At 40.9% G+C, this 26058-nt stretch overlaps 1 protein-coding gene across 1 annotated transcript; it reads right to left on the reverse strand.

The window, feature by feature from the left end:
• Positions 1-1062: 1062 nt before the first annotated feature.
• TKT (transketolase) lies at positions 1063-26058 on the reverse strand. The gene is made up of 14 exons (XM_074603210.1): positions 25745-26058; positions 20306-20423; positions 18628-18741; positions 17681-17778; positions 15837-16028; positions 14885-15003; positions 13002-13195; positions 12230-12394; positions 10830-10986; positions 7538-7668; positions 6072-6155; positions 5811-5904; positions 4009-4131; positions 1063-1368 (listed from the first exon to the last, which is right to left on the reverse strand). Exons 1-14 carry the CDS (start codon positions 25849-25851, stop codon positions 1181-1183), a joined length of 1884 nt encoding a protein of 627 aa, XP_074459311.1. The 5' UTR covers positions 25852-26058; the 3' UTR covers positions 1063-1180.

Consider the following 26058-nt stretch of genomic DNA (forward strand, 5'->3'; position numbering starts at 1 on the left):
TCTTTCTGAAAGGTAATTTGTGGGATAATCAGGATGAGAAACATATTTTAGTACTAAACATGTTTTCAAATTTGGTACTCTGCAGTCAACAGAATGAATTTTTCATTTTATTTTTTCCTTAAACACAAGCTGCTTCAGGGTAAAATAAGCAAAACGTTTATGGATAGCAAACCATTTAAAACCCACCCAGTGGAACCCACCCCGTGAGATAAACAGCTCCCCCAGCTCAGAGCAGCTCACGTGAGAAGAGTCAGTTCTAAGGAAAAAAGCAACTTACACCTTCAGCCGCTTCTTCTCGGGTATCTGGGAATTTCCTGCTCTTCTTTCAGATCCTTCTTCTTGAGTCCATCTCAGCATTTTAAACATTCCTGCCTCCTGCCCAACAGCAACACTCTCATTCTGGCCTCATGTATCACCCTTGCGCAGCACTGGTCAGAAACTCAGAAACAGGATACAAGTTGCCATGAAGAGTTTCAACCTCCTTAAAAGAGCTTGTGCCCACCGGGCTACCGTTCTCCAAGTGCAGCATGGCCCATGGCTCATCGCTCACCCACAGCTCTGCTGGGCCTCCGCTGGTTCCCCAGGACCTGGTACATCTCCCGCCTCTTCGACGTTATCCAGCCCACGGGCTGCTTCTTACTTGTGTTTGGTTTTAAATGGCTGGGGGGCAACGCAGAGAGGAGGAACTGAAGCAGAAGCACTGGCCACCTTCCTCCCGCAACACATGTTCCTGCTTTTCACTATCTGATGTCTACGATTTCAATCTTCAGCAGTAAGGTGGACCAAACATTGAACAAAAGTGACTCAATTCACTCTAGACTAGCATTTCCCTGCTGAAGCACAGCCCGCTCAGACCTCCAGTGAACACCCAGCCACTCCCACGCTACAGCTCGCAGCAGGGGAGGCGATTCGCAAAGCAAAGTGCTCCTGCTACACAACAGGCAAAGCGCTGCTGCCCACACAATGTTAAATAACCCAAAGGTTTTTCAATGACTGAAAACATTCAGGTGTTCCCTCACTGCACAAAACCCCAGAGAGAAAGAAAGAGATTAAAAACCAGAAGATTTTTAAGCTGGTATTTTTATTAGAACTCTCTACATAAAGCACCTTTGCCTGCCTTTAAACTTACAGTACTTCTCTGAACATTGCTTTTCTGTTACACAGCAGCAGATGCTTCAAACTACTCCGCGTTTCTTGATTTGGACCCTGCCATCTTAACAGCTTGCACAATGGCATCTTTATCGATGCCAAACATCCGCAGGAGCTCAGCTGGCTTCCCGCTGCGAGGTACATGAGATACAGCCAAGCGATGGACCATGATTCCAGGCTCCCCCATGACTGCAGCGCACACGGCTTCTCCAATGCCTCCTACGGGAATAGACAGACGTCTGTTTGCTTCAACAGGCAACATACAGATCGCATGCGTATCTGATCCAAAGGTGCATGCAAATTAAACCCTCAATTCACATGCTTATGAGAAACATCAATCACAACATATGACTGAGGTGCCCATTTGTGAAATGAAAACAATTCCCTATTTCAAAGGCATTCTGAGGACAACCCGCCTGACATTTCTGAAGTACTTACAAACTGTCGGTAAGAGACAAATACCTCTAAAGGGCATAGAACTGTGCGGAAACCCTCAGCACGTCAGCATCAGCCACCGAGGGCCAGGTTTAAAAATATATCGAGGCTGAGACGTATTTGCAAGTGTATTTAATGCACTGAAAGTCCAAATTCCCACCAATCCGCCCAGCATTTAAGAGCTCCATCTTTTCACAATGCCTGTACGCGCCGCTCGGCACCTCTCTGAGTTACATAGTGTGTTCACAACCTTCGCTTAGAGCTCAGCGCAGACTGAATCACCACCAGTCACGGGGACAAAGGATGCAACCGGGGACTGTGTGGCGGCAGGAGAGGCACTGGAAGCAGGAGTACTAGCGACGAAGAAAACCCAGGACTAGCGTCAAGAGCATGTGCTCCGAGACCTGGCAGGAGACACCTTGGTGCTGCATCCAGGCAGGGTGTATCCAGGGCGTTTCACAGCCCCGGGCATGGTGTGATTTAATCAGTCAAATTTATCCTCTGGCCAGAGGCACCTCCATGGATGTGGGCGGTAAGATCAGCCTGATGTGGGCTTGCAATGCCTTCAGGCTTGTGATGCGTGTGCACCTGACCTTCCTTGATTGCATCACACAGAGAAAGCTGTGCCAGTGTAAACTGCGTGTTCATCACCTCAGAGTGGGATGGCTTTGCCATCTTGCAAATCTACAGTAAAATATTTGTCCATAGTTGAAAGATAAGCTAGAAAATTATGAGGCTCAGTGATGCCATCACCATCCACAGTCTGGAACAAAACTATGGTATAACCAGCACTTATGGTGGTAATTAATATAATATAATAAACTATAATATAAATACTATCTATTTATATATTTTATATATATATTATATGGTTATATAATGATCTTATTATTATTAAATAATTGTTGATGTTGTTGTTGTTATCTTAACCCCCAAGTTTTCCTGCTTTTATTTTCCCTTTCCTCTTCCCCCTCTAGGACTGGGGGACACACACGTGTGCGAGCGGCTGTATGGTGTTCAGCTGCCCATTGGGGTCAACCTATATACTATATACATACATAAATCTACCAGCACTTACGGTAATACCAGCTCCCTCCAGATACCTGGCAAGAGTGATGCTCACCTTAAAGTAGGATAATATTCTCATAATATCTACTAATTTCTATTAGGAGAGATCTACAATATCTACTAATGCCATAGATCACAGCTGTCCCTCTGCTAATCTCTCCATCTCCCCCCCAGAGAGGCAAGCCTGACATGCGGGTCACAACAGCTGCTCTCTGTTTGCATACGGTCTCATCTTCAGGGGACGCGTTTGCACAGGCAAGCCCCTGAAAACCTGTGCAAACAAGGCATGTCAGAGAGCAAGCGGCAGCAGATTATGGAGTTAACTCCAGTTCGTGGCCAGTCACAAGTGGTGCTCCCCAGGGCTCAGTACTGGGGCCAGTTCTGTTTAATATCTTTATCAATGACCTAGACGAGGGGATTGAGTGCACCCTCGGTAAGCTTGCACATGACAGCAAGTTGGGCGGGAGTATTGACCTGCTTGAGGGTAGGAAGGCTCTGCAGAGGGATGTGGACAGGCTGGATCGATGGGCCAAGGCCAATGGTATGAGGTTCAACAAGGCCAAGTGCCGGGTCCTGCAAGGGCTTGTTGTGCCCCTACACTTGAACACTACAGGCATGGGGAAGAGTGGCTGGAGAGCTGCCTGGGGGAAAAGGACCTGGGGGTGTTGGTCGACAGCAGCTGAATATGAGCCAGCAGTGTGCCCAGCACCCCAGCCTGTATCAGGAATAGTGTGGCCAGCAGGACTAGGGAAGTGACCGTCCTCCCGTATTCGGCACTGGCGAGGCCCCACGTCCAATACTGTGTCCGGTTTTGGGGCCCTCACTACAAGAGAGACACTGAGGTGCTAGAGCACATCCAGAGAAGGGCAACGGAGCTGGTGAGGGGTCTGGAGCAGGAGTCTGGTGAGGAGCGGCTGAGGGAGCTGGGGGTGTTCAGCCTGGAGAAGAGGAGGCTGAGGGGAGACCTTCTCGCTCTCTACAGCTCCCTGAAAGGAGCAACTGCTGTAAAGCCATTCTGAGACCACCCTGTGCAGAATTCACTGCATCGCAGCAGAAATTTACAGTTTCACTGGAAACAAATGAATCCAGACTTCACTTGGACCAAGCATACAGAAGGGCACACAAGGCCAAGTTAATCAGAAAGGCAGCCCTGATTAACCCACTATCTTAGGAAACTTTCAACCCTCAGTGTCATCTTTTAATTGTAACAACAATTAAAAAGGCTAAAACCTCTCTTTTGCTTTAACTGAACGACAGCATCAAGTCCCATACTTCTCTCTCAGGCCAGAAGAAGCTGTGAGCTTCCAGCCCCTGGGGAACAACTGTGCGGGCTGTGACCTCCTGGACCCAGCTCACCTTCATGGTAATGGTCCTCAACAGTGATGATTCTGCCTTTGGTCGCTCTTGCATTTTCAAGTATTGTCTTCTTATCCAGGGGCTTTATAGTGAAGGGATCAATCACACGGATGAAGACTTTTTCTGCAGAAATAGAATGAAATTATTTGCAACATGAATTTGGAGAATGCAAGACAATGCAAGCAGTGCAGGCAGCACCCTGAGATCTTTTAGAGTTATTACGAAAACTGTGTACACTAACTCCCAGCTACCTGTACTTATGGCGTGTCTACCACAGAATCCAAACAACCCTAATTTTTGTACATACTCTTTCTTTGTGCAGCTTGTGAGACAGAAACATCCACCTATTCCACAGACAAAACTCTTGCGGCAGAAAAGCCTCGGATAAGTGACTCAAGGTCACTAGGAGTGCCTGTCAGCATAACAGTAATTTAGCTGGCCTTCCCACGGGCCAGAGCAGAATCTAGTCTAGAAATCCTTCTGATTCAGACCGTCAATCACAATTTCTTTCCCAGAACTTTATTTTACCTTTAACTTTATTGCCAATTCCAGCACAATCTCCTCCCGCTTTTTCAGTCTGTAGGCATTCTGAATTCTTCATTGCAGGCTGCCCACCTATCAGGTCTCCCTGTTTGAACTGTCCCAGCCCTGATCATGGCACCCTTAAATTTAGCATCAAAACCAGAATATGTCCTGTCATCACAAGACAGGCCCAGATTGGTTATTAAAGCTATGTACAAATGGCGATTGTTTATAAAGAATAGCAAATTACATGAGGTTTTGTCTGATCTTGGCTAGCCGAACACTGAGTCAACTCTTACCGTACACAAAGAAGCCCTATGTTATGTTGACAGAAGGCTCTTTAGTGGCCAATATATTTTAGGTATTAGCCACTGCCTCTCACTAAGGGATTATCTCTCCATAGCTGTTTATTCACACTTCAAGATCAGAAGAGTATCACAAAGCATGGTGAATGCAGAAAAATAACAACAGTTCTGAAAATGCAACTTTCAGAGTGTCCTAAACCTGATGGCTCAGCGTCCTGACAAAATATCTGACCACCTAGACACAGCACACAAAGCTACCCATAAGCCACAGGCAGCATTAATTGTATTATCTCCTACTATTTGTAAGCTCTTCCTGGGCGTAGGCCACTGGCTCACAGACGGATTTTTGATGGTTTCTTTATCTTCTTATTTCATTGAAGGATTTTTATGTACGCTGTGAAATGTCAGTGCATTTGAGCACTATCACAGAATTATTGCCTCCCACGCTAGTTAAAACTTGATACATTCATTCAAAAAAAAAGTTAGCAGTGAACCATATCTACACAAAGGCACTGCATACCAACAGCAGTTGGGTAGAGCGCACAGTGCTGTGGCTCAGCTCTGTTGTGTTAACAGGGCCCAGCCCGATTGCATTCTATTGTGTTGGTACCCCAACCTGCCCAGACAATGTGCCAGGGAAGGATCACTCCTGCTTCTCGCACACTTCCTCTGAGATTTTGCCTGCAGGGCACTTTCAGGCAGATTAACAATTCTAAGGAGACTTTGATCTGATCAGTTTGGTAATTTTCATGGTCACTAACGCTGCTACGATAACTAAAACCTACTCAATTAGGCAATATTGGCAGATGCATGCTACGTTGCACTGCATTAGCTTAACAGGTGACCAGCTGTCTGTAACATTTTAATTAATGTTTACCAGTACAAAGCATGAGCAGTTAGGCTGAGTGCTATTGATTTCTTTCTGTGTTAAATGATAAAAAAGGGGAAAAAACCACCAAATCATAATCTGCTCACCTTTTCTCAGCTGCTCTGCTGCAGCCAGAGCCTCATGCAGAGTGACTCCTGCTCCGATCACAGTCACTTGGTCATCCTTACTCTTCAGAACCACCTGCAAGGAAATGTTTCCATGTATTTTTAACCATAAATCTTATTGATATTTCTAATATTTCTGGTGATTTTCTTAAAAAGATCGAATCTTTGGCATTGGAATGCTTTAGAGGGGAAGGGGGAACCTTGCATATTTTTTCTGATTGTATTTATCTGGGCAATATTTACCTTTGCCTGTCCAATATGGAAGTCCTCATTGTTGTTGTAAATGACAGGATTTTCAGGACGACTAGTTCTTATGAAACAAATGCCCTGTTTCCGAAGTAAACATGTTATAAGTTAAAAAAACCAGAAAGGCATTTACATTTTAGTTTGTAGAGCCTATGCAAAAAATACAGCAAAACAACTTTTTCTATTTGTCTGGTTTTCACCCTTCTATGTTACTTCTGGTTCTGCCAAGTACACTTTTCTATGCTCCCCCGCCTGCCCAATTCCCATTAGTCCTTTTTCAATAGCTGGTTGTTTCAGATCTTGCAATACAGTTAACCTCTTCTTAGAGTGTGCTGATAACTTAGAATTTCCTTTCTGATTCCAAGACCTTTATTTTTATTTCCCTTTTGTTCTCTTGTGGAAATGGAGAATCCTACTCCAGTTAATTAGAACTGTAGAACTGTGACATATGTGTGAATTTTACTCTAGCGACTTCAAAGCAAAAGAAGAAATGCTCATCTGGAAGCAAGGAAACATGCTTTCCATCAGTTAATGTTCAGGTGCCCTTCCAAAAGAAGTAACAACCAGTAGTTAAATCTCATCTCTCCCTCACACTACCTTAACACCCCTTTCCCTTACCAATCCCCCCAATCTTTTTTTCACAAATCGCTTATATTTGTTACACAGCAAATTTGCACACTCCTTCACTTAAGAGTTGTACTAGCAAGACTGAAGTTTTTCAGATTATTTGCTCCTTTCTCAAGGTAAATTCCTATGACAGCCAAAAGTACCACCAATCAAAAAAATGATCTGACCCAATGCTACCAATGACACTTGACCATTATTATGTCAAATCAGCCGAAGGTCAGAGAGATCAGAAACTCTGTCACAGCCACACAGGAAGTCTTAGTCGTCTTTAGCCACGGTGCAATTTAACTGCAACCCATCATTGGCAACAGAGGAGCAGAAGATGACCAGTGAGACTGTCAACTAGCTTCAGCACCAGCTCTCAGTATCTCCAAAACCAGACTGTCTTAGATCACTAGAGGACGTGACTCCTGAGCTTTCACGTGCAGGCAGTTGATGATCAAAATCCTCTAGATAAATTTAACTTTCCATATTCAGCTTCAATTTTGACCCCAGAGACATCATACTAGGAGTGAACTTTCTGTAAATTTGCTAAAGACCAACAAGAGAGTTACACTTGCCCTTATTTCTGAGCCAATTTAGACTTAAGCTGCAATCGCTGTGTAATCATTTACATCTCCCCAAATCTGGCCCATAGCATTCCAGAGTGTTCATTCTGCACTAGCCTGGACAGAATACCTGCAACCTTTCCATGCAAAGAAAACATTCCCCTGCCATGCTGGAGCCTTTGAAAGCATTTATGTGGGTAGAGACATGCAAGAAACATGCCAGAAGCAGTGAAAGAAGTAAAAAAATAAACAAATCATTCTCTGGCTCAGAAATACTGTGATGCAAACCTTGGTGTTGGCAGCTATTTCTACCGCTTTTTCAGTGGCTACAGCATCGCTAGGGTAAAACACAGTGGCATTGGGGACAGCCCGGAACATGGACAGATCCTCCAGTCCCATCTGAGATGGCCCATCCTCACCTAAAAGAATTAAATCAGGGTTAAAAAAGAGTAAATGCACACTTTGACAATCACTCAATATAGCAGTGAGGTTCAATGTAAACCAGGAAAAAAAAAAAGGTATAAAATCAGGCACACACAGGACATGCAAGTCTACCTGCTTGAGAAAAGAATCATCTTCTCCTTAAACTTGGAACCATCTAAACAGTAAATACAGATAGAAAGAGACTAAAAAGAAAGAGAACTGGGGTTAAAGAGAAAAAACAGAAAATAAAATACAACAATAAAACAACAGAAATGGAAGACAACCAAAACAGGAAAGGTACTGATATAGAAAGGGGGTCCCAAGATATGTGAGCATGTACTGAATACATGTACTGAGGCTGCACAAGCAAAATCTGTACTTGTCAATAGCGTTCCTCCAGATTTAAACTGCTGGAAATGTGAAAGGAGAATTGCATGTCTTCCATCAGAAATGGAGAGTGCACTTGGTACAACCACTCTCAAATTCTTAGCCTCACTTCAAGATTAAATGAAGGGTATGTATTTTTCAGTACTCTAAAAAGTCTTTAAAAGAGTAATAGGGCATCCGCATTGTTAAATTAACAACTCAAGCACCTTACGGCATAAACTGGAGATCTATAAGAAAGAATCGTTAGCCAGAACATGTGCTGGATACCATGATTTTCCACCGTTAAAGAAACAACCACCACAACACCCCCCGCCCCCAGTGACCTTATGTAACGGTGCTTTGGGAATGGCACTCTTCCAACCTAACCATGCAAAGAGTTTGGAACCCGGTCATGTCCCAGCCTGCAGAGCAGAAGCAGGGCAAGACGCCTTCCCACATGCACTCTCTACCTGTTACTCAAGAAGGACGAGTTCACGAGGAAGGAGTGTATTTTCATAAGAGCAGCACAAAACTCTGAAGAACTTTAAACATGTTAAAGAAATCAATCATTGAACTCTGCCACCATACATTACTAATAAAGTAAGCATGAATGAGGAAGAAGAGAGCACCTCAGCTTTCGGTCATGACATGAAAAAAATTCTCAACATCACAGTTTCTAAATCCGTATGCACTCTGACTGAATAAGTGGGACCTTGGTGGGCATTTTCCTTTCCTAAAATGCACCCGCACAATGTATACACAGAAGAAAAGTGAAATTATGAAGAACAAAATTAACAGGTACCTGAATCAGAATCTTACCCAAGTTAAAGAGAGTACTCATGCTTGTCCTACTTTTGCTAACATGGTGCCAATAAGTTGCATTCCCAGGTCATACTAGTAATTTACAGACTAGCGCTAAACTGAGTTCGGCCATATCTTTACGAAATCCTGATTTATGGGGTTTTAGAGTAACACAGTAACACAGAAGAGAGTAATTTACAATTACATCTGCAAAACCTATATTTATAGTTTAATAAAAAAGCGTGAGTGCTTAATATGAACAGTATCAACTGTCTAGAATACAAAATTGGTTGTCTAAACAACTGATATTTCTATTTTTGACACATGTACACTATGATTTCATTCCCAATATGTTCAGTTTGGAAAATACAGATTTTTCCATTATTCTCTTATGACCTTGAAAACATATTTAATGTTTCATTAGACGTTTTGGTCAATCAGCAACTATTCGTCTAGGAGTGAACTTAGTACAAGTTCAGAAGGTCATTGTGATAATTATTTCTTATGAATTTAATGGGTCAAATTTCAATGCAGCAAAAGCCCAGGTCTACCTAGAACTGCATATGTAAAACTTCAATTTTCACCACAGATCCACTTTGGATTCTGAATCTCGTGCAGGTCCACAGTTCTAATAGAAAGTACCCTTAATTCATACCCTTCCATTTAAAATTGAATTTTCTAACTGATAAAGGATTTATCTGAATTACTTTCTTTTACAACTTGGTTGCAAAACTTTGGGTTCAAATTCTTTTTTGAAAATCAGAGTTGAGACCTGAATCAGATTTGTAACTCAAACAACTTTATAAATCTAAATATGCACTTCACAATCACAGCTCCCAGCAGAACATTTCAAGTGCTGAAAATTGAAACTTGCAAGTGTAGTTCTAGGAGACAATTCAGGTAACCCAAAGGAGTTTTATCTTCTTAAATGAGCAAAGACCAAAGCTAATTGGCTTTTGCACCAACACCCTTTGCTGCTTGCTAAAAGGCTTAAACGGGACTACGATGAGTTGGGAGGACTGATTTTAAAAAGAAAGAGGCTTGTAATAGAATCCCTCCCTTAATGACATACACAAGCCATAATCTGATATAACTCTACTTACAGCCTCCACTACTAAAGCATACTCTGTACTGCTGCAAGTTAAGCTTGAGGTTCTGGATGAGACTAAACACGTTTATGAAGCATCTTTAAATCTTTACCAATATTACAAGTCAATAACTATTTTGCTTTAAACAAAAAAACTCAACCCTCCTCTAAACCATACTGCTAGCCAAAACTATTAAATCAACTGAAATACTGATGTATGCAGAGAGCCTTAATTTACTACCCACCAGCTCTCCCTCTCCTTCTTTTCCCCTGTAAATACCTAGTGGTTTTTCAAGCATGAATGTCTACCGGTATTTTTCTTCTTGGTACGCAAGTCTGCTCGTGTTTTCATGGGTGATGTCTATGCATTTCATTAAAAAAACAAAACTCCCTTCCTGCCTCAAACCAAAATTCAAACACCAATATGATCTGACATGTACCAAACAGTTATGATGGGAAGCAAAGACCACAGAAGGTATTGCCAATTTCCTGAATTACATAAGAGCTTCACAGTTCCCGTTTCATTAGTACTTTGGGGTTTTTTTCAATCAACACATCAACCGCTCCAGTAGTAAGAAATACTGACATAAGTTGAAGCAATTATTTCAAATCTGTGATCTTCAAAGGCATAATAAAACAAAAATATTTATGCCTTGTAAAGTGGTTTTGAGATTGGCAGACAAGAGCATCTCTGCAAGAATAAGTATCATTAGTTTCTCATTTTAGGAACTGGGAGACAAAGCTACACGACTAACCTCATCACAGAGGCGGCCAACCACAAAGATGGAAAGGAATCTAAGCTACTCACTTTCAATCCAATCCCTTTATATCACTCTATAGTTGTACAGTAGAAAAACTTGTAGGGAAAAGTCCGATCTTTATCAGGCCAAACCGATAACTTACCAATAGAAACACCACAGTGCGACCCACAGAGATTGATGTTACTCTCGGAGATGGCAGCCATACGGATCTGGTCAAATGCCCGTGTGAAGAAGGTAGCAAAGGTGCTGGCAAAAGCAACAGTTCTGTCACGAGTGGCACAACCAACTGCAACGCTCACCTGAAAAGAGGGAGATTTTACAGGAACAGTGAATTTATCGATTGCCTCCAAGAGATCATCTGTGGAACTTCCTACTGTAAACTTTGGCAAGAAGCTCTCAATGCAGATTAAAAATCTGTCAAATCCTGGTCTTAATTTTTGTCCTTTCCAAAAAAAGAAAGGAGGCAACTCACTCTTTCAGTATCTATCCTCCAGCATCTCCTCTGCTCCTTGCCTCAACAGCTAGCTGTTATCGTTGATCCTTACTGGCGGCTTCTTTTCATCTGCTCCAAGCAGCCATTCACAGAGTTTTAAGACTTATCCCCCCCTCTTTCTTTTCCTGGATCAAAGGCTTACACTCAGTCCAAAAGACATGGTTCTATTATCTCCAGCAGACAAAAGTTATCATTACTAAGTGAGAATGGATTTACCTGTGTTATTTGGACTGATATTTACTAAAAGGGCCTTTCTTCAGCAAGATGGAAATTAGAACAAGGTCCTTAAATTGTTTATTGCTACAAATACCCCATACATTTATTTCACGCAGAAATTAGTCTGCTCATCATGGCAAATTTCTCCTAAGCTGATGTAAATCCAAAATGCCTCACTCAAGCTTATGAAAGTGCCCTAGTATAAAATTTGCAAGAGACAGTCCATCATTATAAATCATTAAAGGCAACAACAAATTCCTACCTAAATTTGTGTCTTTAATTTCATTTGCTTCAGTGAACCCATACAGGTGGCAACTGAAGACTCAGTCAAACAGATGAGTTATCAAATTATTTTAGTCCTTTCTGTACAACTGTCATCAGGCTAAATTTATTAACTGTTTCTCTGTCCTCATCTTTATAGACCAGTCTAGCATAGAACTCATTGTCATGTTGTGACATCCCATTTCCTGTGATAAAAAAACCACAACCAAACCTAAAAAGTCTTTTCAGAGTTAAATCACACTGTGGAAAGTATTGCTGTTGTTTACATGTTGCCATCTCCTTCTGTTCTGATGAAATGCTGACAAAATGACCACAAAAATAAAAAAAGAGGGAGTTTACGAAAGAATGATTAAAAGCATTCCTGTTGTATTATATTTGTAAGCTTTTGCCATAGCCTAGATTTTCCCTAAGAAGTGAGCAAGTCAAAGTAAATATCCATGAATACATGTAAGAAGTAAATATTAAAACCCCACTCTATGAAGACTCAGACTGAATGGTCTCAGATCCTGCTGTGTAATACCAGTATTTCATAAAACCAAGAGACCAGTTACCATGTTCTGTTCAGCAATGTAGCATTCAATGTAGCGACTGGGATGTTCTTTCTTAAAAAGCTCTGAGAAGGTGGAGTTCTTTGTATCTCCGTCCAAAGCAATCACTCGATCATTAGCATGGCCCAGTTTTGCAAGCGCAACGCCGTAAGCTTTGCGGGTAGCCCACTAGGAAAAGAAAAATAAGCAGTACTGTTAGAACTTTCTGTTTCTAGAAGTGGGGTTGTTCTTTTTTCATTTTTTTGTTTTCTGTGAGTGCATGCACATACAACTAAAAAAGTCTAAACCAAAACTCAACCAAAAAGATTTACATGTATCAAAAGTACATATGAGAACAGTGACACATAGAAGAGTAAGCAAAAAAAGAAAAATACAGTGATGCATCAGGACACATATGTGTGCTGAAATCAGCAACTCCCTACCAATCCGGCCAGGAAACTTTGAAAATTTTGTTTTTCAATCATGGAAATTCACTGAACCTCATGGAGTTCCTTTAATTTTAAATACACATAAAATAGTTCGGATAATTGATAATGATCATGAAATGAAGAAAAGTGATTTGAATCTTTATATTTTAATATATCCTTTCAATACTCAGTGAGCTGAATGTCTGTGTCACACCACAGAGGTAGGTGTTTACCAGGATAGTCAAAATAGGAGAGAAGAGATGGGTAGTTGAAATCATGGCAAGAGACAACACAAAACCTCCTGCCACCCATTAATCAGTCTAACACTTGGAAGATACCTGACAAACTGTGAAAAAGGAAGGGAGTACCTTTTCTCCCACTTTGTAAGTTGGTGGAGATGGCATCTTAATGTTTCTAATATTTACTATAGGTGCATCTTCTTCTGGGAGGGCTGGAGAAAGCTTTTTCTTATTTTGAATTTTGTCATCTATTTCCATAATGACTTGTTCAGCCATGTTCTTTGGCAGGGGCTTTCCATGCCAGCTTTCCTTATCTTCAACACCTATGCATTTAAAATTACATTACAAATAAGAAAAATATAAAAACTATTTAAGTTTTTAGCTGCAGATTTTACACAGATAAAAGTGCAGTGGAGTATGACAGTTTAGTATAGTCTTCCAAGGAAGAACTTCCTTAGTATTCCAACTGTAACAAATTTCAGTAGTATTCAATTGCATTAAGACAGACATGTTGAAATACGTAAGAGAAATAGTCAAATTCCATATATTCCAAATTAGGGATGGAATTACAGCATCTTCTACTGAAATTGGTTTTAAATTGGCACCTAAAAAGACCTGGTCCATAAGTGAGACAAGAAGTAAACAGTAAATCAGTGTGAACAGTTAGCATGAAATTTCAACAGCTAGGTCTAAATAAACAAACTCAGCTAAAATTCAAACAACAGTTAACCAAGCTGTCTAATTCAAACAAGACCTGAAGTTTTACAGCTTTATTTTAATAGCTTCTGATGACTCTTATCTTTGTGCACCCAGCACTAACAGCAAAACCACCTCTCTGGCTGATACTCTGCTTTTTACTGAGTAAGTGACTAAGAATAATGAATGGGTTTTGCTCACTCAATGAAAAGGAATGAAGATATTAACTCCTGTTATTAATATTTATCTGGTCAGAAAAAAAACCTCAGAGTGCTGCTAAAAGCTGTAGCTGAACGGAATCATGGCAACCCCTGAAACACTGAATATGCGTTTACTCCTTTCTATGGCTACAATGCTCAGTGGCTAGCACACATCTCACTTTCAAGAACGAAAATCATTTTCTTGAGAAGTATAAAGAGTTTGAAAGACTTTCTGCATGCTGCTGCTCAGATGTGTAGGTACAATGACATTTAGGTAAGTTTCACACCATGTGAAAACTACAAAAGGATCTTAGAGGCACTATGAACTCCAAAATTTAAACCTATGAAATAATTTCTATGGACTACTGTATCCTGTACCTCAATGAATAACACATCAGATCATATGAAATAACCTGTAGTATGACCAGGTAGCTTATCTACCATGTCTCATGCAGCTTTGTCAAAACTGTAAATGCAGAATCCTGCCTCATTTTCTATACATTTATACTGCCTGGCTGGTAACACACAGACCCAATTGTCTGCGGCGCAGGGAGCAGAGAGTTTCTGTGAAGGGAGCTTCTACTCCCTTCTCTGTCTCACGGTAGTCTCTGTTATTCTAGGGATCAAGAGCAAGCGAAGAAGGTTGCCCTTTTGCTAATGCAATTTTCAAGACCAAGTTACATGGTCCAATGTTCCCTCCTGCTCCCAGCCACCTTCCAGACTAGAGAAGACCTTCTCAAGAGTAAGAACTCAAGTACAGCTGACAGCAGAGGAAATCCTACTCCGCAACTGGGGATCTGTATAAGCCCAGTCAACATGGAAGCGCACCTGGCTGGATAATGTGAAGAACTGAGAGCCACATCTTTGCCTGCTTCCAATGAAGCATCAATCTAATGTCCTCCATAAGAAAAGGTAAAAGAAAAAAAACAATAGCATGAAATTCTGAGTTTTCAGATTGTATGGTAGTATGATCAAGTCAAAAAGGTGACAGGATACCAACTTTTTTCTAATAAAATGTTAAACTACTGTATTTTTTAATGATTGTAACTTTATTGCAGCATTACGTACGTATTATTATATACACATGTATAAGTAAAGTAATAGATGTTTTATTACCTGATATGCCTTTGCCTTTATAAGTCTTTGCAATGATAGCCGTTGGCTGATGTTTGGCCTGGCCAAAGGCTTTGCAAAGTTCCTCCACACTGTGTCCATCAACGATGATAGCATGCCAGCTAAGAACACAAACAGATCAACTGTTTCTAAAGGGCTTTAGCATGTGACACTCTCCGGTAGTTAGCAATAACAATAACAAATACTAACTTCATTCCAGTGCAGTGTCTTTTTAAGAGACCCAAAATATGCCAGAAGCATGAACTAGCATTCGAGATCATGAGATATCATAGTCCCTTTTTTATAACGCAAAATGAAACACAGGGGGATTAACAGCTACTAGCAAAATTCACAGCCCACAGATAAGTAAGCTATCCTAGATTTCTTCAGACATAATAGTCATTTTTAATCACAAAAGCAAATCAACCATGTTGAAATCAATTTAAAAACTGACAATGAAAGTTGATTAAAATAATAAAAATGCACCATCATAATTTGTATGGCTGCTATTGCATCTGAGAGGTTTTTATCATGGATTTTTGCATCTACATAGAAATAATACATTTCTAAACCAAATGAAAGCCAATACACAAAGAATTATCTTAAGAGTAATGGTTTCTATGCCCTTTTTTCTGATCTACTTGCTATGACAGTACATTTGGTTACACAAACAGTTACAAAATCTGTACTTAATGTGATAAAACCCACTTTAAGACCCTCTAACAAATTTATGTGAGTTAGCAGTCCTTTTATTTTTCCCCTAAACAAAAAATTATGCCACTTCTAATATTCCTGCTGTATAAATAAAGATGACCAATATCAGGCATTATGAAAGACCATCCTTCTTGGTGATGGTATTCTTTAGAACTGAGAGCTCATCTGAAAAATTCTGAAAAGCAAATAAAACACGTAGCTTCAAATGGGAGACTATTCTGAACTTCTTCCAATCACATACCCAAAGGCTTCACAGCGTTTCTGGTAAATTTCAACATGATGCTGCAGAGGAGCAGGGTCACTTTGTCCAAGCCGGTTAACATCAAATATAGCAACGAGATTATCAAGCTTGTAAAACCCAGCAAAGGCCATTGCCTCCCAAACAGAGCCTTCAGATAACTCTCCATCTCCAAGCAGACAATACACTCGATAGCTAGAAGAAGAAAGTAAAAAAAATAATTGTTTGGTGTGTAAGCACAATTAAATCAAAAGCAAAGCCCCTCTAACAATTCATAGTGAGAATTCACCGCTTTTGCTATCACCAACTCAACTCCTATTGCTCAATGCATTCACCTCAGATAACCTTACATAACCTTAGGCAAATTAAATAAAAACACTTTTGAGCTGTTACACATGAAAAAAAAAAAGATGAGAAATACTGTACTCCTTTTCAAACCTTTGTCTCAAGAAAATCAGGTCTTAAGCCTCCTATTGCAAGGCTTGAATGAACGGGCCCATTGAACACTGTCACTGTGACTCAGCAAGATCACCAACGACGCACGAAAGGCTACTGGCTGCTTCCTCATTCTTACCATATACTCTCTGGAAGGACAACAAATAATTTAGTTTCAGGAAACTATAAATTGAGGAGAAACTCAACTACGGATTAAAGTCTGTTGCATAACTAAATTCAGAATTCAGGATAACCAGCACGGTATGACTTTGTAGACTACTTCTCCAAACACTGAAGCTTTTTATTTACGTAAAACTCAACTAGCAGAAGTACTGCCTAATCTCTGTAGGATCCACGGCTGTATTTTTCTTTTATTACCACTCTCTTTTTTTGGATGACAAAGCTTTATAAATATTTATTACCTATTAAAATTAAAAGAAGAGTAGTAAATTAGCCTCCAAATATATGATTTTAAAACAAAATAATCAAGAGGGCTGTTAGCATTTTGTTTTTTACTAGACATTAAGCTATAACAGACTTTTGATCTGAATCCCACCTGCCTTCAGCTAAATCTGAACTCCTTCCACATAAGCTGCTCCCCAGTACTGTATGCAAGACCACCTTTTTCTTCTGTCATGTAAGCACTGGTTAGATTTTTTCCACACGTAGCATCTGCTAAACTCAATTAAAATCAGCAAGTCATCTTTCACAGAAATGATTTCAAGCTAGTGAAGTGTAGGGCACATTAACTGGGCAGCCTATCCTCGAATGTACTAGAACTGTCACATAAAATATATCAACTCCATCAGTCCATTTTCCTCCTCATACAGATTTGCCTTTAGACATCTACTTTTCTTGTCCACAAAACAAATGGCAGAAGCGGTCATTTTGGTCTCTATGGAGTCGAGTGCCTTTCTGATAACATTTTGAAGCCCTGCTTTATGATTCAATGCTGCTGTTATTGACCATAACAGCTCCTTATCTAGATACATGTTCTCCATTATTTGTCATCTGACTTTGAACAGGCGCATCTCTACTTTGTGTCTTCCTTCTAAGGGGACACACACCAGTCTCAAAATGGCTATCAATTACTCTCTGGAAGTTAGAGGCTGCTCTAACAACTTACTGTCTTCTCTGTTCAAGAACATCGCCTTGCAATGCTGTCAGGTTACAAAATGCACACGCATATGCACTATTCTTGCTAATTTTTAAATCCTTGGTAGTTTCACTGGTAATGGCTTTATAATTATCAGGCCAGTAATCTATCATTTAAAACCTGAAATTGAAATTAGATTTGGGAACGGAGAATAAAGGAAGGGGTGGTTTTTTTCCTGATTGAGACAAGAATATAATTTCTTTCACAAATATTCCCATTGAATGTCTACAATCATGAAATACGAAGATGGAATTACCTGGCTCTGTCAAAGAATTTGCCAGTGTATGCCATTCCACATGCTGCACCAAGACCCTGACCAAGGGATCCAGTAGCCACATCAGTGAATGCTTGTTTCTGATAACAAAAAGACAACAATTATTTTACAATGTCCTGGTTTGAGAAACAGAAGAACTAAATTCCAGTGCTAGGAGATGGTTCAACATAGATCAAAATTCAGCTTCTCAGCCACAACAATATAGTGCAGGTCCCTCCAAATCTTGCCCTGTTCCCTTTCTTTCCCTGCAATGCATGTACCTTGATGATCAGCGTCACAAGCCAACTAGGCCTCTGAGATGGAACGGTACCTGTGGCCCAGGAATTTCTCAGCTATGCCTTGGATGACAAAAGTTAAGAACTGATGATTTTGTGTAAAAAAAGAATCATTCGGAACAACTGGCTGGGAACGGAAAGACCAATGAGGTGACCAAACTGGATATAAACTCTTGAAATACCTCAAAGCTTCATAAAGGATGAGACTGGAACCATACTGGAACTTTATGTAAACATTTTTACATTTTTAAAATGTAAAATATTACCATAGAATCATAGAATCGTTAGGGTTGGAAGGGACCTTAAAGATCATCTAGTTCCAACCCCCCAGCCATGGGCAGAGACACCTCCCACTAGATCAGGTTGCTCAGAGCCCTGTCCAGCCTGGCCTTAAAAACTTCCAGGGATGGGGCTTCCACCACCTCTCTGACATACAGGACTATAGGGGAACTTTACTACAACAATAAAGGTAATTTTTGCATGCTCATTCAAATGCAGGCACTGATTCAGTTGAGAAGCCATAAATACCATCATCCTTCTTATAAGTCTTTATCTTTCCTGTAATGTAGCTGGCAACCAAGAATTTCTGCAAAATACACGTGCTTCTTGCTTTACAGAAAACACCGTCTTTTATCAAAGGTTATGAGCACTCACTGGTACTGGGTGTCCTTCTAAGACAGAATCAATTTTCCTCAGGTTCAGTAATTCTGCTTCTTGTAGAAAGCCAGCCTCTGCCCAAACAGAATATAAAATTGGTGCTGCATGACCCTGGAGAGAGAAACATAAATTTTAAGTATAGCACAAGTTTCACAATATCCTAGTATACAGGCAAAATTCTACAAAGCTGACAAACCCTGGAATCAGGTTCTTATGTCCACTAAAAAGGGATCAAGTTACAAAACACTTTTACAATGCAACTTTCACACTGATGCTTGTTTCCAAGTCCCCCATGCCCCTGCTTAGAGCACTCCAGGTAGCTGACTACAGACACTTAAGACAGAAAGAATGCAGCACTCTCGAGGGCTATTTAGGATGTCCTCGAGAAAATCGATGTAGAAGAGTAAGAAGGTCTCTCTCAGACATGCAAGTCCAATTCCAAACAGTAATTTTGGTATCCAAATAAAAACCCCCTGATTAATTTGCTTAGGTACCAGTTTCAAGAACAGACTACTGTTCGCTAAACCAGTAAGCAGATGGATGAGCAAGTGTTATCCCAATAGAACTTCTTCAACACATATGCATTCAAGGTAAGATGCAGTGCGTGACAACAGGCAAAATTTTAAGCTTTATACACTCAGATCCCTGCGATCAGGTCCAACTGGACAACTGCAGAACAGTAGTCATCTTCCACCCATGGAGTCACTAGGAGTCAAAAAAGCATGCAGAGGTTTGAAGCCATTTAGCAACTCTGCACAGAAACCCTGATTAGTTAGAGACGCAAAGCAACTGTGAAGAAGCGACGCTGTCTTATTACTTTACCACCTCAGCATTAGCTAGTCGCTGCTCATCCAATTACTTATTTCGGAATGGCAATCAGTAGTGGCAACAGTTATAGCCAATGCAAGAATATACACCATCAGCTCTGCAGCACTACTGTAAGCCACCACGTGTGGAGTACTTCATTTGCCATTTTTTACACCATCATGTTTTCTGAAGGCCCCTCAACTGCCTTTACATCGTATGATCAAAACGTCCCTGTGATTTGCAAGGGCACAATGCGAAAAGGGATAGAAATGCTAATGGCCAGTCCAGATTGTGGTTTTCTGAACCACAGTGGCTTCAGAAGAAGTACTGACTTTAATATCGTACTAGTACAGTAGGAATGCAAGCTACCCACTAGCCTACCATAACTATTTCATATAACGCTCCCTGAAAAGCTGACAGTAATTAGTGCACATTGTGATGTGACTGCAGGCATAACAGCATGGCTGCATTTAACAACTAGGGCACAAAAGCTAGCTGCGACTTACTTGTTAGAAAATTGGTTATGCCAAAATAAAACAGACGTTAATATGTCTTGATAGATTTTATAGACAATATAATAACATTTATTATTTAATATTAGAACAACTTAACATAGTGAAGTTAAGACTTATCAAGACACATTATATAGACACTTTTTAATTATTTTTGAATTATGCTACAACTTAACTCAACCAGCTTTTATTTGTCTTTCTGCAATAGACAAATTCCAAGCTCTCAAATATTTCCAGACTTCTGTGTAGATGCAAGGATAAGTAAGAGTAAGTCAAGGAAGACAAGTCAATTTAATTTACAAGACAGTTCTTTACTAGCAGACTGCAACAGTATAGCACAACAGTTATGATTTTACCTTGGAAAGAACAAACCGGTCGTTGCTGGCGTTTCTGGGATCTTGCACTTTGTACCTCATGGTATGGAAAAACAGCACAGACATAATCTCTGCTGCACTGCAACATGATGTAGGGTGGCTACAAGTCAAGACAGACACAAGATTACCACTTCTCATTATTGATTGCTCAGGACAGTATCTTTAAAACATCAGTTTACCAGTCTCCTACTCCTCAATATTAAAATACACAGCCTTAAGTATTTTTGATAACCCATCTCATCTACCATTATCCCAATTAGTTGTACTTTGAGACAAAGGGAGCCTTCTTATCTAGTTAGAGTGGATGTTAAAAGATAGACCCTGGTGACAGCTCAAGGACACATCTTTTAGAGTTCGCTGTTGTTCTTCGTGCCAAGGAACACCGCCCTAACCAGTGACTGTGACACACAGGAAGCAGTATGACCCTGTGCCTGAAATCACACTCTACTGATTTATCTGACCACAGAAATTCACACTGATGCAGAGGAAGCAAAGACACGTTTCCACAGTACTTTAACTATTCACTAAATTAAAAGTGTGGCCATCATGACTTGTTCAGGCCGTGTTGCATAGGCAGGGATTGGTAACGCAAGATTAATTTTTGCAGAAAGTTCTGCAACATTTAGAGCTATATAATCTGAATACAATTTTAAAAATACATTTATTTTTACTGTTAGAATTGACAGAACTAGAATTCTGATTTCTCAAGGGGACATTAAGTAATACAATTCTTGCATTTCATCTTATACTGAAACTGGACACAGAAATTCACTGTCTCCAGTAAACACCCAGATACACATTGTAAAACACTAATTTCCTTAATCTTTGACTAAGAGAGGAACAAAAATTTTCTACATTTACACCTCTATCGGTTTGAAATATTGAAGCAGTTGGTGTATCAAACATTTATAAGTATCTGGGATAGTTCCTCTCGGTGGACTATCTGGGACGACTTTTGCAACCAATTTCAACAGTAGCACAAGTTAATACTTCAACTATAACTTGCCTTAGAAATACACAGGCCCATTTCAGAAGCCACTATGCCATATTCCATAGTTATGTACAAGAAAATACAAAGTTACCTGAAAAGGGTTACTTCCAAGTGGCAAATATTGAGTTATTCCCATACAAGGAATATATTTCATTTGAAGTGTAATAGAGGGGCACACAATTACTTTTATTTATCTGTATTAATGTAATTTAAATAATGATCATTTTAGTTCTTATGCACCTTGAAGGAATGGCAGTACTTGACCGCTTGAGTGTATCAGCCTTGGCTTTTCAGTAAAGCTTAAAAAGTGTAAGAAAGCTCTTTAAAAACCTTTATGGAGTGCGGAAAGTAGCATTTTTCAGATTTTACTGGTGTAAATAGGATCATTCTTTACATCAGTGGTTGCTACTGAAGCACAGGAAAGTGAATGATGAAAAGTAAGAAGGTCATAGCTGCAGAAATCCGCACCAGCTTTGAAGATAACCTGCAGTGTCATCTCAGTTTCTCTTCTACCAATGTTTATTTTTCAACTCTAAAACAATACTCTTAAAATATTTGACCCTACTGTAAAACAGGACAAACTTACTATGAAAGTGTCACATTTCGTTTCCCGCAGGTACATTTACCATGCATGTTAGGATTAGACAACACTTTCACTAGAACTTTAATCAGAATATTCTCTTCTGGTAGTAATAAACCTTCCCTCCCAACATCCCGGTGCTGAAATAAGAGAAGAACATGCAGAACACTAGCAAAATATGAATTACGGTTAGTGTCCATCCCTTAGTAAGTACTCACACACAGGGAACCAGAAGAATTAGCTTTAAACCATGGTTCAAACATATTAGTAAATATTTATGTATTTGAGTTAATCTAAAAGCCTTACATGCTTGTTTAAAGCTTTCATTCCTTTAATTTTATTAACTTTATACTTAACCATACTTCTATGAACTCCTGGTCTTGGTAAAAAAAGTTTTAAACAACCTAAAATGGTAGCATGTGGAAATAAAAAAAAAGGTAGAAAATTTTAATAAATTACCTGAAAATTGAAAAAAAAGAATCTTGTTAAAACTACAGGTTAATTAAATTACTTGCTACTAACAGAAGTCACCCCAAATTTAACTACATATTGGATCTCAGAAATAATTCTAAAATCAACTACACAATTTTCTTTAAATAGAGCTCAACTACAGCTACTGGTCTTCTATTAACTCATACTTTTCTAATAAGTTCTCTAAGGAGAGTTTATAAGTTAAATAAGTTTAACTCTAAGGAGTTAAAAGAACTTCTCGTTAAGGAGTGCATTTGGAGTACTTGTACAAGTGGAGAAAAAACCCACAGCAAGTCATCGCCACTATTCTCACACAGTCTTCCGCATTTTGTTCCTGACCGATGAACAACCTAGAACTTTGTGGCAGCGGTCTGATTAACATGCTCCTCTGCCAGACGGCTTCCACTGAAGAACTGCCTTAAACTTTGAAAAATAGCCCGTTAGCAGGAAACCAAACTAAAGTACATTGGAACTCTGAAATCCTGGATCCATGTGACTCAAGAGTAGAATAATTACTCCAACGTAGTTTTGTGGTTTTTTGGGGTTTTTTTTATTACTCTACGTCAATTTATATTAGTTCCATCTACATATTTCAAATAAAAAGAACAGTGGTGGAATGATAAAATGGCATACTGAGTGAAAGAGAAAAGCTAAAAAAATGAAAGAAAAGAGTTTGCAACAAGTGATCATACCATGTTATGAAACTGAACCGCCTCTTAAAGAGACTCTTGCAACTTCCACTTTAAGAATTCAACCATCTAATAATTCTAGGAAGTTATGCACTGTTTAAAAACTGCAGAAATTTATCATTAGCTACAAAAGAGACTCTACCAGTTTTGATTAAAGTGTCTGCACCACTTATCTAAAAGAAAAACTTCTTCCACACCCAAAAGCAATTATGTTCAATCCTTACAACTAACTTAATCAAATTTTTTCACCACCAAAGGCATTTTAAGCACAAATTTTTTTTTCAGTTCACTGAATTTTTCCACTACAGCTGGTAAAGTACTCAAAGTTATATGTTTGAGCATCTTTGGGATCAGATTACCTGACCTTTTAGCTCTTGTCCAGACAAAGACTGCACTTCCTTTAACCAAAGTTAGTACAAGTAAAGACTGCAAAAATTGGTGTGTCAGTTCTACCACAGAACCACTTGTTCTGTTGCAATATATGCCACAGTTTACAGAAACTACTTCCTTCAAAGAAGTAGGCAGGTCCTGTTTCGTTTGAAGTGCTTTTATTGCAAGTATTTCCTTCAGTTTTACAAACTACACCTTCAACAAACATAAATTTCCTTAACAAGGTCATTTTTTTTATTAACTGTAACCTTCTATTTAAATTTAACTTGCATTCAAACATCTTCCTATATTCTTAGCGTGTACCAGCAATTTAAGCAAACCTTACTGTCTCACTCAGGTTTTAGAAAACACATTCATAACGTATAGCCATTTTAGAAACGTATGTGATTTGCCTCACGCTGCAACAGGCTCTGAACGTCTTTTTCTTTTAGGCATGTTACTACACCATCATCTTGGCAACCAAACCTTATTAATTAAGAAAATATATGACTTGTCAACAGAATCTTCCCTCCAGAGCCCATCTTTCATAATCTGCTCATTATCAGGTTGTGTAATAACTTCAGACTCTACACAACTCTAGCGCTTATTCTTAAGCCACTGTGATTAATGAACCGCCTTTGTGCAAGAAGTAGTCACTATTGTAGCATACATGAACCAGGAACAAAAAACTTGAGTAAAACTACTTTTACTGTTTCTTCATCACTGTGGGGAAAACTGTTCTACTATTGAATTTCATGGACTGCATGCAAAGCTGTAGAGAAGAGAAGCAAAGGCTGTAGCAAGATCTTTATTCTTTAACAGCACATCAGACAAAACGGAGAAATAATTTTATCTGTAAATACCATACATCTCTGTGGCTTGCTTAAAACACACACTAGAAGCTCAAGACTGAAGCCCAAGCTCTACGAAGTCAATTTAGCACAATTTTTCTTACCTACTATTTCACACAGGCTTCTGTAATACTGCCTGTACACCGCAGCTTTGAAACAAATCAAGAATCAGAGGAGTGATGATTGTTGGGTACCCTGCATTTCTCTCTTCAGACTGGACCAAACAAGCTACGGCTTTGTAAAAACCCACTCCCCTGGCTAGCTGAGAGGTTCCCAGTATCCCAACGCTCCATTTTACAGGTCGAACCAAAGCTGCGTTTTCATTTGCTGTACGCAAAAGGAACGAGTAAAGTTCAGTTTCTGTATGCTTTGAGGAACAGCCATGTGAGGTAGCCCATGCCAGGCACAGGGTGGAAAGTGTAAGGCAATTCAAAGAAGCAGCTTTAAAACATCCTGCACACCGCCTTTCTCCACACAAACCTCAGCATCCAAAGGATCCCTTCAAACTTTATTTATTTATTTTTTTTAAACGCTACAGCCAGTTTCAATGAGGTCCAAAGGAGGAAATTGCAACAAGATAGGATATTAAAAAAAAAAAAGAAAAAAGGCCAGCACTTCTATGTGGAAGCACTCAAATGTATTATTCAAGCAGAAAAAAATGGCTTTAATTTTACATGAGTAAAAGTAGATTGTTTGCAGTGATTTTTTTCATAGGTAAAGCACGATCAAAGGAAGGATAACCCTGGAATCTGCACACATCAGAGCCTACACTAAATCCTGTCCAGAGGCCTGAATAAACTGCCCATTTGAGACCGCGGGCATTTCACAGATAATCCCGCTTGGGCTCACTTGAAATTCTGTGCAGAATTAGTTCCAACTGACGGGCACGAAATGAAAAAGAAACCGCTCGCGCCTCAGGCACAAATTCTTTGGTTTTCAGTCCTGCATCAACTTAGCATTCCCGGCCTCTCCCCGCAGTCACAACACCCCCCGGCCCCGGAGACCGAAAGTGGCCCGCGGCGGGGCGGCTGTCGCCCCCGGGGCCGGGCCGGGCCTGGTGGCCTTTGGCGGCGGGAGCCCCACACCTCGCCCGCGGCCGCCATTTCCCAAGGTAGCACCTCCACACCAGCCGGCTTCGCCCGAAGCCCCCGACATGCCAAAGGGATCCTGGGGGGGGCGGTACAAGGGATATGGCCGCGACCCCCGCGGTGCCGTCCCTCCCCATCCCCGCCTCAGCCCGCCGGCGGGAGGCACCGGCGGGCCCCCGGCGTCCCCGCCCGCTCGGCGTTCGGCAGAGAGCGAGGGATGTGAGGGGAGAGGGATCTGCCCTCGGGAGACACCGGTGTGTCCCCAGGCAGCGGGTAACGGGCTGAGGGAGCGCGGGGCCGCCCCTCCCCGCCGCTGAACGGATGGAGGAGCCGAGATGCGGGAGCGCGGCTCGCCGCAGGGCAGCCCGCCCGCCTCACTCACCCGGAGCCGGCCGCGGTCGTGGCCTTGATGGAGCTGATGCGGAGCCGGTTGGCCGCGTCCTTCAGGGCCTGCAGGGTCTGCTGGTCGGGCTTGTGGTAATCCTCCATGGGGGCGAAGCGGGAGGGCCGCGGCGGCAGCGGGGCTCGGGCGGCGGTGGCACCTGGGGCTGGGCCGGCGGCGCTCCGCGAGGGCTGTGGGCAGCGCGCCTCAGCCGGGCCGTGCGCTGAGGGAGGATAGAGAGAGGGAGAGAGAGCGGGCGGGCGGCCGCCCCGCCTCCCGCCTGTGCCGGGCCCGGCCGCGCACACCGCCGTCCG

Source organism: Larus michahellis, chromosome 10 (assembly GCF_964199755.1).
Source record: "Larus michahellis chromosome 10, bLarMic1.1, whole genome shotgun sequence".
Lineage (NCBI taxonomy): Eukaryota > Metazoa > Chordata > Aves > Charadriiformes > Laridae > Larus > Larus michahellis.

Excerpts from the sequence above, each read along its gene's own strand:
- TKT (XM_074603210.1), bottom strand. The coding sequence starts at position 25,851 with ATGGAGGATTACCACAAGCCCGACCAGCAGACCCTGCAGGCCCTGAAG. Across the intron at positions 17,779-18,627 it reads TAGAAGGACACCCAGTACCA|AAACAAGCATTCACTGATGT; the intron begins GTGAGTGCTCAT and ends TTTTGTTATCAG. Across the intron at positions 4,132-5,810 it reads AGCAGAGCAGCTGAGAAAAG|AAAAAGTCTTCATCCGTGTG; the intron begins GTGAGCAGATTA and ends CTATTTCTGCAG.